The 11,507-nt window shown below is 59.8% G+C and overlaps 1 protein-coding gene across 1 annotated transcript in view; it reads right to left on the reverse strand.

Moving 5' to 3' along the window:
- The window catches only part of NOTCH2 (notch receptor 2), an 88,180-nt gene extending 84,654 nt beyond the window's left edge, over positions 1–3,526 (reverse strand). The window contains exon 1 of the mRNA XM_059822159.1: positions 3,445–3,526. Coding sequence (XP_059678142.1) covers positions 3,445–3,526 — 82 coding nt within the window. The remainder of the gene's footprint in view (positions 1–3,444) is intronic.
- Positions 3,527–11,507: the final 7,981 nt, after the last annotated feature.

Raw genomic sequence — 11,507 nt, forward strand, 5'->3', positions numbered from 1 at the left:
TTTTCATCCTCATAGCAGTCTAAAAAAAGGACATGTGCCCTAGGAACAGACTATTTTCTAAACAGAACGGACGATTATTTCTGCAGCTCTCAGATGGCCGTGTTTAGAACGATATAAGCACCATTTCTTCTAGATGGGCACTGACAGCCCTTGACTTCTGTTGGCAAGATGATTTCAGGGTGAATTCATAGAAACTAACAATATAACTACAAAAGGACTTTTTAACACAGATGCTTAGGGAAGCTCTTCTTTCCCCAACGTGGATGACATTTCCCTAACACGTCCCAAAGGAGGGGTGAGAATTAATAATCACTGTGTCATTCTCGGTTTTGCATTCACTAGCCAAGGGTACAAACCTAGAGGAAACTCCCTTACATCTGAAGTCACAAGTTCTGGCTGTTTGGTTTTGGTGTTAAGATGCCCAACTCCAGAAGAAAGAGGCTGCCAGCATCCTGCTGCTGCTCCTTCCCCGGCTCCTGCTCCTGGGTTCAAACGCCAGCCGCCCATCCCCTCTCACAGCACAGATACCGGTTTTAAAAATGGGAGAAGCTGAACAGGACCAGAGCACGTTGAAGAGAAACACCCGCTTATTGCAACAGCAGCAAGACTCCTAGAATAAGGGAGGGAGGGAGGGAAATAGCTGTGGAAGCTGACAGAAAAGCAATCCACCCATTGTGAGAGATTCGAATGCCAAATGCCACCAGAGGCGTAAGTCCTCTTTTCTCAAGGATTCAAGTCCTGAGAATGTCGGCAAGAGGATCTTCACGTATTTCTAATCTAAGTGATGCCCTGAAGGAAGTGATGCAAGTTAGCCAGATTCTCATCACGCTCCCTTTTGAAAGTCTTTGATAAGAAAAAATTTGATAGACAGTAACACTTTCAAAAGATCAAGTAAAACTTGCTCTTCCGTAAGCAAATCCCTATCAAGCAGACGGGCACCATCAGCCCAGTCTAAAGTCCTCAAAAGTTTCTCTGTTTGAATACGAAGGCTCTCAAACTGCAGTCCGCATCAACGCGCTACATTTGCGCTGCTCCAGGTTAAAATGTATTGTGACCTGTTAGAAATACGGGCTGAGAGTCAACAGCAACCTGGTGGAACTGGCCTCGGCAAAACCCAAGCGCTAATGATGACAGTGGGTAATTAGGGTGGGCTCGACTAGCGAGGTTTCCTGTTTCACCCATCGCTGCCTGATCAGAAGAGGAGCAAATCGTTCACAGCAATTATCAGGAGAGTATCCTCACCCCAACGCGCAGGTGTTGCTGCCCCACCCCAGCTTACTGCAACTTCAACTGCAGCCCTTTGCAGAACTAAATGGCTCAACTGGAAAAGCAAGTTGCTACACCATTGGGCTTGCATGATGAGGCAGAGTTGAGTAGTCCAAACCATAGCGCTTAGTGCATCCAGGAGCCTCCTATTTATTGACCAAGAGGGCTGACATCAGATACCTGCCCTCTCTTGCACAAGAGCATCAAGACAGTTGAATATGCACCTGCAAATACCCTTTCGGTGACTTCATCTTTCCCTTTCCCATGAAGTCAAGCCACAGCTCCCACTCCCAAGAACCAGATGCAGGTCAATATCTCATGAACAACAGGAGCCATTTTCAGTCCAGATTTGCAATCTCTGACAACCAGCACTGGGAAGAGATTTCACCCACAGCGCCAAACCTTCTGCAGCAGGGGAGAACCTCGACCAGCCCGGTAGGTATCCGTACCCACTCAAGTGACAACAAGTGATACCACAGCTATTTCTCCTCTCAGCCCCCGTCAGAGAAGGAACTTGTAGGGCTAGCAACAAGCTGATAAGTTGCTGGTATGAAGGTACAGTTTGACTAAGTGGACATGACATTTAGTCTTTGCAAAAATAGTATTTTGCCGTCTTACTGGACTGTGTAAGCCATTTACAGAAATAACAGTCCTACTATGCACCACGCCTCTACCCTACCAAGGAAACATATTTCTGAATTTATAAGACACCTACCCTTGAAAGACCCTTTATTTTTCCAGCCCCTTTTGGGCAAAGCTGGCCAAAACACATTCAAGAAATAGCTTGCTTTTTTTTTTTCCAACTCCAACCATTCTTGCAACATATTAGTAAAACTAAGCAAGTCAGATTTCAGAGGGGGTTACCGGGGAAAAAAAAAAAAAGGCATTTCTCTGAGGAGACAAATAGCGACCATTTCAAAGCGAAGACAGATTGATTAACCCAACTACTCTGTATCCAGGACAGCAGTAGTGGTCAAAACCCTGCAGACGCCAGCTTCCACTCCTAACCGTACCAAAGAATAAAACTGCTGAAATTATCAGTGTCTCGCTCGGTCATGCACTAAACAACTTCCACTACCACTTTCTCCCATCGCTACACTCTTCACAAGTCATCTGAAAAGCGATCCGGCCCCTCAGGAGCAAAAAGGAAGAAAGAATGAGAAGTCACGTAAGTAATCAATGACTGCTGGTCCTCCGTAGCCTTAACGTGCTGCGAGGCTGCACATGCTTTACTCCAGGAGCTGGGAGAGGCACGAAATCCCTCAGAAGCCAGCAGCGACGGCTGTGGACCGCGTTCTCCAGCCCAGCTGTGCAACATACTGCAAATGCCAACACGTAAGGGGGAACAGTGACAAAAAGCAGCAGTTTCTTCAGATGTGCACACATGGCTTCATCACGCCTGAAGTGATTAACAATTAAAGGAGAAGGACACACAGAAACTCTTTCTGGATGTGTAGGTATTTCCTCAACGAAGAGGCTGGCACGAACAGGCTGCACAGGTATTCCACGCGACGCAAAGCAGTAAACCGTTTTCCGCCGTGTTTTTAGATCAAAAGACCTCAAGCACTCAAACCATTTTTCTGCAACAGCACGTACATCGCTGCCAGCGCGCTGCCGGCAAAGGACGACCTCCATGTCGGCTTTCCGTTACGTGTAAGCCCCCACGGGAGAGGAGCAGCCCCCACGGGAGAGGCGCAGCCCCCACGGGAGAGGCGCAGCCCCCACTCGCGCAGCGAGGCGCTGCTCGCTCGGAGCCCGCGCCCCCCCGCCGCCTGCACCCCGGGGAGCCCCCGCTTGGCGGGGGGACCCGCGCCACCCCCCCGCGGGGCGGCTCGGCTCGGCTCGGCTCCACGCAGGTGAGCCCGGCTCGGGGGGGGGGGGGGGCGCTCCATGCAAAGAGGCCGCGGCCCCCGCGGGGCCGCCCCCACGCGATGACACCCCACGCGCGGCCGCCGCCCCGGGTCCCCTTCCCCGGCCGGCCCGAGGGAGGAAGGTGACACCCGCCCCGGGCCGGTCGCGCTCGAAGCGGCGCCGGGAGAGGGGCCGGTCCTCCCCCGCGACGCCGGGCCGGGCAAGGGGCGGCTCCGGGCAGCCCCTCGGCGCCGCAGCCTCCCGGCGAGGAACCGCCCGCGCGCCGCCTCAGCCCCGCAGGCCCCCCGCAGCCCCTCCGCCACTCACCGGCCGCGGGCTCGGCGCGGCTGAGCACGGCCAGCACCAGGCCGAGGAGGGCGGCGAGCGCTGGCCCCGCTCCGCGGGCCATGGCCACGGCCGCTCCCGCCGCCACTGGCACGGCGCGGCGCGGCGCGGCGCGGCGCGACGCGGAGGGATCTGCCCGGCCGCCGATGGCGCCTGCGGCCGCCCCGCGCGGAGGGACACGGTCGAGACGCGCCGCCCCCGCTTCCTCCGCCGCGCCGCCCGCCACGCCCCGCGCCGCCGCCGCCAGGGGGCGCCCGCCCGCGGCCCGCCGGACGGGGCCGGGGAGGGGACGGGCGGGGGGTGCGGAGGGGGGGGCGGCCGGAGGTCTGCGTGGGGCCGGGCAGTGGGGCCGGACGGCGGGCGGGGGGCTGCCTGTCCTGGGGGACAGGGCGGGGGGGAGTGGGGGGACCGGGGCGGGGGGGAAGAGGTGGCAGTGGGGACGGAGGGCGAGGGCAGCAGGAGACGTGGTCGTGCCCCCGTGGGGTGGTGGCGGCGGTGGCGGGTGCCCACGGGGGGGGACAACCGAGTACTCCACCTGACATGTCGGCCGAGGCGCTGCCCGCCCTTCGCTCAGACGCGGGGTGCAGGCAGCTGCCGGGCGGGGGTGATGGAGCGTTGCCCAAGGGCAGGTACCGACGGGGAGGGACACCCAAAAACGGCATCGGCCGCCGGAGGGTCACCCCGGTGGGAAGGGACCGCCGGAGCAGGCTACGAGCTCAGCGCCCCACGGCTCAGCCCCACGGCTGCTCGCGCGGCGAAGGCCCCGGAGGAGAGCGGGATTCCCGCGGAGGAGGTCTCGGGAGGGCAGCCCCTCGTTCGCTGTAGCGCTGGAATTCAACCTCAAGATCCATCCCGGTGCTCGGCCACCATTTAAAGCGTTAAAAATCCTTCTGCCCTGGCCCCGGCTCCCGGCAGACTGAGAGCCCTTTGTGTGCAGTGCTGACACGGCAGCCTGGCCCGCGAAGGCAGGATTGTGCTGGGTTCGGGGGGAGAGAGAGAAGGGGCAATGAATAAACTTCACTGTTTTCCCCCTGTAATTCACCAGATCCCAGGGCTCCTCCCGCGCGTGGAGCTGGATGGTCAGTGCCCTACCACCACGATGATTTTTCCAGATATGCCGATGCAGCCTGGGTGACGAATCCCCCACCGTCCTGCACAGCTGCCAGAGCTTCCCATCGCTGCTCCGACGGCCGCTCGACGGCAGACGATGGCACCTTCCACCCGTGATGGCCATCCTGCGGCACCGCTCCTGGTGCATCTCCCTCCCCGCGGCTCCTCACCTGCCTGGGGTGGAGGCCAGACCCCCAGCATACCCAAAACTTTCCACATACAAAATTATGGGTGGCAGCAACCAATGCTTAAAAAGAAAACAATCACGAAGCCAAGCTGGGAAGCGAGGAGGGACAGGCAGGAATGTGACCGGAACAAGGAGGGCTTGGGGTTGCTCTCCCTAATGCACTGCATTGGGTTTGCATGGCAAGGTTTAAGTAGCGGGGGGGCTACAGGGGTAGGAGAAGCTACTAGAAGCTTCCCCCATGTCCGACAGAGCCAACGCCAGCCGGCTCCAAGACAGACCCACCGCTGGCCAAGGCTGAGCCCATCAGCAATAGTGGTAGTGCCTCCGGGATAACATATTTAAGAAGGGGAAAAACAAACTGTGCAACTGCAGCCAGAGAGAGGAGTGCGAATATGTGAGGAACAGCTCTGCAGACACCAAGGTCAGTGAAGAAGGAGGGGGAGGAGGTGGTCCAGGCACCAGAGCAGAGATTCCCCTGCAGCCCATGGTGAAGACCATGGTGAGACAGGCTGTGCCCATGCAGCCCGTGGAGGTCCATGGTGGAGCAGGTGGATGCCCAAAGGAGGCTGTGACCCCGTGGGAAGCCCGCGCTGGAGTGGGCTCCTGGCAGGACCTGTGGACCCACGCTGGAGCAGGTTTGCTGGTAGGACTTGTGACCCCACCGGGGACCCACGCTGGAGCAGTCTGTTCCTGAAGGACTGCACCCTGTGGAAAGGACCCACGTTGGAGCAGTTCATGAAGAACTGCAGCCCGTGGGAAGGACTCATGTTGGAGAAGTTTGTGGAGGACTGTCTCCCATGGGAGGCACCCCACGCTGGAGCAGGGGAAGAGTGTGAGGAGTCCTTTCCCTGAGGAGGAAGGAGCGGCAGAAACAACGTGTGATGAACTGACCACAACCCCCATTCCCCATCCCCCTGCGCCACTCAGGCAGAGGAGGTGGAGAAATTGGGAATAAAGTTAAACCCGGGAAGAAGGGAGGGGTGGGGGGAAGGTGTTTTTGAGACTGGCTTTTATTTGTCATTATCCTACTCTGATTTGGCTGGCAATAGATTAAACTAATTTCCCCAAGTTGAGGCTGTTTTGCCCGTGACAGTAATTACTGAGTGATCTCCCTGTCCTTATCTCAGCGCACAAGCCTTTGGTTCTATTTTCTCTCCCCTGTCCAGCCGAAGAGGAGGAGTGACAGAGCGGCTTTGGTGGGCACCCGGCATCCAGCCAGGGTCAGCCCACCCCATGCAGCTAATTCAGGAGGAATTCTGGTAGTTCACTGAAAGCTGCCATTTCCAGCTCCCCCCAGGGCTGAGCATTACTTATTATCCCTGACCTTGCAGCAACCAGTTCTCCGTTGTCTGCGTTTTGCTTGGCCTGAGCACAAGGTACTGACTCCCAGCGCAGGGACAGCATCCGCAGCCACACCGGCACAGCCCTCGGAAGCTGCCATGAGGGCAACCAGCTCCACTTGGCAAATGGGTCTCGTCAGGGAAATGCAGCCCAGATGAGGGAAGGCTCCCATGGGTCCTGGGAACCTGCTGATCGCTCCCATCCCTCCGCTCTGACCCCACTCTCGTGGGTGCATGCAGGCGCAGCTGCCCGTGGGGGAGAGCATCCCATGGCGGCTCTGTCCGCCGGAGAAAAGGGGTGAGAGCAGCCACCAGCAGGTCCTCTACATGGTAGAGGCTTGGAGGGGCTGGACCTGGCTGGGCAGTGCGGGTTTTGCAGCTGGGGAGGCGACGGCCGAGCCACCCACAGTTGCCCCTGGCCAGGCGGGTTGCCCATGCCAGAAGGGAATGTGCAGGGCAGATTGGGAAGGGGACAGGGCAGGCACCCCTCTGCGTCCCCACACCAAAGCTCCTCAGTTAGCTCCCCATCATCCCCGTGGGTCTGTCTCATTAAGCAACAATCTGCCTGCAGAGAAATTAAAAATATGCTTCAGCATCGCTTTGTCTTACACACCCCATTACGGTCCCATTAACAACACCGTATGCAAATAAGCAAAGGTTCATCACAGGGCACCCACCAGCAGAAGTGACCCTCCAGCCCTACTGCGTGCCATTTCCTGCCCAGTTTCCCACCAAGAGGTGGCCAGCGGAACGGGAGGGCCCTGGCAAGGTTTTCCGTCGTTTCCGCCGGGTTTCCCCCGTGCCTTGCCCTGCTTTGCCCACGGAGCGTCTCGCCCAGGTGTGGGAGCCGAGCCCCGGCCGCCCAGGCTGGCAGGCAGGGTGGCGGGCAGGGTGCAGGTGCCTGGCAGAGCGCTGGGTGCACTCTGGCGCTGGAAGCGATGCCAGCTGAGGGATTAGGCGAGCTGAACAGACTCCATATCCACAGCATCGCTCGTTAAACGGCCCCGGCAATTAGGGAAATCCTGGCTCTTTGGCTGACAAAGGCAGGGAGATTAAGCCCTCTCTGCGGCTCCATGTTAGGAGTCTCACTCCGCGATGATGCCGGTGGCCTGCTCCGCAGAGCAGCAGCACGCTTGTTCTGACCTCGGCGTGTCCAGACCACTCGCCAGCCCCACCGCTCTTCAGGCTTCCTGCCCCGCTGCTTCAAAGCCAGCCCTGCGTGCCAGCCCTGCGTGCCAGCCCTTGAGCCGTCACCGGCGGGTTGAGGTGCTGGGCTGTCACCAGCGGTGTCGGGGTCCGGGTCCCCCCGTTCAGCGGGGACCTCCCAGGTGATGCCACGCGGCTGCTCTCTGCGGTCAGCGTGGCTGGCTGTCAGAGAGGGTGAAGGTGTCCCGCGCCCCGCCTGTGCTCACTCCCGCTTCTCGGGGAGGGACCCCACGGGGACGGCGTCTCCCCACGCAGCTCATCTCTCCGCAACCCAGGGGGTGCTGCCAGGCAGAGACGTTCCCCAGGGGCTCTGCTGTGCTCTCCCCGCAGAAGGCAAAATGTATTTAAAAAGCCTGAGGTGCTTTTTGTGTGTCTGTGCATGGTCAGCGAGCCGCGCAGTGCTTCTCCTCTGTCCTGGTTTCACCAGCTTCGCATTGGCACTCTCAGAATAAATTGTGTTTTCTTGCAATAACCTTTCCATGACATTGCTGGCGGTTCAGGCATTCAAACCGCAGCTCAGCCCGCACCCAAATGCCTGCCTTACCTCCCAGCATTTTACACACCCAGATAAATGTTGCCTCTTTTTTACCTGTCCCTGGGCTGGGGGTCCTTAGGACATGCTTAAGTCATATATCCCAGCTTTCTCTTTTGCGAACAGGAGAGCTGGAACCCTGTTAAAACGGAAGCTGAGGGTATTTCATGGTTAGCAGACGTCAGCAGCCAAGAGGTTTAAGAAAAACAGGAGGGAGAGAGGCTTCCAACAAAATCCTCAGGGCTGGCAGCCTTGCGCTCGCGCCACAAATAGCTTGTCCTGTGGTTCATCTGCTAACTCTTAACATTCACATGACTCGGCTTACGCCATGATTACCTTACCTGCCAGCTAGTCTCCTCTTAAAAAGAAACAGAGAAGTGCAAAGGCATTCCTGCATCAGGCCCCGCAGGAATGCGCCGGGCGCCCTGAGCCGCCTCTGCCGCCCCGCTTAATCACCCGGAGAATTTGTACCTTCTGCCTTCCCTGCTGCTGCCCTCACTCTCAGCAGCCCCTGGAGTATTTATGTTGCAGACGGAGCCATGTAGCTTTTACCAAAGTTGATCTGACGTACAGGGTGGCCGTGCAGCTCCCGAAATGCTCCTGGCTCTGGGCATGCAATGGAGCAAGAATCCACCGATTTGTGGTCACCCTCCAGGTAGCAGCCGGTGCTGTAATGACAGCCGGCACGGCGGTACGGCCGCGACTCAAGGAAGGGACAGCTGCTCAGCACCAGTCAGATCTGTCCTTCGGTTGCCTTTTTCGGGTCTGTACCCGGGACCAGCTACATAGGTGGGAGCCTGCAGCTCTCCCTCTCGATAGGCAACTGCTGGGGAGCTCAAGCAGTGATTTGCAGCAGGCAAGCACCAGGCTCCGCTCCTCTCCCAGCGCACACACAGCCCATGCAAGCTATCCCTCCAGGTCCCCACACAGGTAGGGGCATGGGAAAGCAGAACAGAGGTTTCTTCCTAATCCTATGGGCCTCAGAGCCCAGCCTCGGTCCCTGGCTGTGCCATTACATCCCGCCTGGCACCGTGAGGGAGCCCTGCGCGGCTCTGCGCAGCCTGCTCTGAGCCCGTGCTGAGCCAGAGACCACCCAGGCTCCATTCTCACCTCGATGGTCCCCTCCTCTCCCAAGGCAGATGCTGGGGGCAAGATGCCATCACAGCTGTGATGGGCTCATGGCTGTGCATGGGGCACGTGCAGTTCTGGGAAGGGTCCTGGGGAGCCACGCACACCCCAGGCTCTGCAGGCTCTGGCGCCACGGGGACCCACATGGGTCCTGGTGCAGAAGACTCAGGGTCACCGTGTCTCCAGCAAGCACATTTAGTTCTGCTCCTCTATGCAAATCCTGTGTCTGTTGCCATTTTCGGGGGCCCCGGCGGCGGCCGACGAGGAGGGTGCACTTTCCGCTCCGGGTGCTGTGTCACAATGGGGCTGGGGAGTGCCATTTCCAGAGATCGTGGGTGGCGTGCCAGGGGAGCAGAGCATGCCGGGGCGGTCGGGGAGCACCCGTGGGGCTGGGGTGCTGCTGGCAGGAGGCTGGGGGAAGGAAAAGAAAAAAAAAGCAATGACAGAGGAAACAGGTTTATCATCTCTCTGCAGAGCGCCAGGGCTCAGCCGCAGGGAGTTTTCTGAGCCATGATTCAAAATCACGTTGGGCTCCTCCATGCAGCCGTCAGCCCAGAGAAAGCCCCGTGGCAGGGGTCTGGCAGCCCCGCCGCGGTGGGCACGGGGAGCGGGGACTCCCCAGCTTCTGCTTTATCCCCTCTGGCAGGTTTGCGAGGTCAAGCGTGACCGCAGCCAGCCGGGAGCAGCCATGCAAGAAACTGTGGGGCTCAGTGCTGTGGGCTCAGCCCCTGGCAAACCCCGGGGCACCCCTGTGCCCGCAGGTGACCCAAACAGTGCCCAAGCTGGGGGAGAAGGGGGACGGGCTGGGGAGGGGAGGTGGCACAGCTGCCCCAGGGGAAGCAGAGCCGGGGATATGTGTGGGCAGCTGGGTTGCAGGCTGTCCAGGAAGCACGGGCAGAGCATCCGCGGTGGAGGGGTCGTACCCCACCTCTCCCTGGTGCCGGCTGCAGGGGCTCGGGAGCAGCCGGACGCCCACAGACCCCCAAAGGGCTCAGGTTTGGGGGGCCAACAGGGACGAAGTGAGGAGGCTGCCAGGGGCCGGGTGGGTGCCCCGCATCCTGCCCTGCGGCTTGCCAAGTGCTCGGGGCTGGGGACCAGCCCAGCTGCGTCACCCGAGGCAGGGGGGACGGAACAGTTCGGGGGTGCGCTGGGACAGGATGCAGTGCTGAATCAGGCCCATGCAGGAGGGCTGGTCCCGGCAGTCAGCTGCCCATGGCCGGCTGCCAAGCCCAGCACCCTGCCATCTGAAAAGCCTTCATTTTCGGGCAGCAGAAAATCGACATCCTCCTTTCCGAAAGGTCACCTCGGCAGTAACGCAGCAGAGCAAAGCGCTGGGGAGGGTGGGGAAGGCCACATCCCAAGCCCCCCACCCTGGCTCTGCTGGGCATCCCTCCCTGGCCCTGGTGGGATCGAGGACCCCCCAGAGGGACAGAGCTGCCGTGGCCCCACGGCGGCCCCCGAGGGAGGAAGGACAAGGACGAGGGTGCTTGAAGGCTGAACTCCAAGCCCTGCCGCCCTGGCCATTGCTGCCCAGGCAGTTATCTGGCATCAGGTGTCGCGGGCAAGCGCTTGCCCTGCCACAGGGATGCTGGCACAGCCCTCCGCGCCACTGGGACATTCCCCCACAGCAAAGCAGCTGCCAGAAACCACCCGGGGTCAAACTCCCCCGGGGCCCCAGAGAGAAAGATGCTGAAAGTGTTTTTTTCCGAAAACCTGCTCAAAAGAGGGGTTTGCGATTCAGAGGAGCTGGTTCAAAGTGGGGGAAGCAGCTGGTGCCCGAGTAAACATAGAAACCAAAACCCTGCAGCGCCTGAACGGCTGCTCCCGGGAGTGGTGATGGTGCAGAGTATGGCCGCAGCCTGTGCCGGGTGAGACCTGGTTTATATTCGACACGGTGGCTGGAGCACCCTGCCAGCCTTCGCCATCCCACTGTACTCTTCCTCTCCGCAGTGCCGTGCCCCACCCATGGCAGGTTTGGCAGCGTCCGGGAACCAGCTCTGCCTGTCTGGCTCTCACAGGCGCTCGGGGAAAGAAACCCTGCCACCCAGCACTGCCCGGCGGCGTAAGCCACCCAGTGCAGCCCTGTGGTGGGCCAGAGCGGGCACGGCCACGCATGGTCCCTCCAGCAGACACTGTCCCCAACAGCACGCCCAGCCCCGTGGACGCAGGGACACCTAGGGGTGCCCAGGCTTGAGCTGAGCAGTGGCAGCAGCAAGCGCAACGAAAACTGACAGCTCTTCTGAAAGATCACTCTTGTGACGGGGCTTGTCACCTCTGTGCTCACGCAATGAGCAGAGCAGCTCCCGGGGCACCTCACACCATCCCCTTTTCCTTTGCACCCTGCTGCTCTCTGCCCATACCCCCTGCCAAGGGTTTCCCAGCGGCAATGGGCATGCTGTTGGGGCCAGGGAGAGCCCCGCTCTGCCCCTCGCACCCTCCAGGACAGGGAGCTTGGGTGCTGCAGAGCTGCCAGGACTTTGCGCTGCTCCCAGGTCCTGCTTCCCCCTCTGCTCCATGTGTGCCTGGCGCCGGACGGAAACTC

Source organism: Gavia stellata, chromosome 10, assembly GCF_030936135.1.
Source record: "Gavia stellata isolate bGavSte3 chromosome 10, bGavSte3.hap2, whole genome shotgun sequence".
Taxonomy (NCBI): Eukaryota; Metazoa; Chordata; class Aves; order Gaviiformes; family Gaviidae; genus Gavia; species Gavia stellata.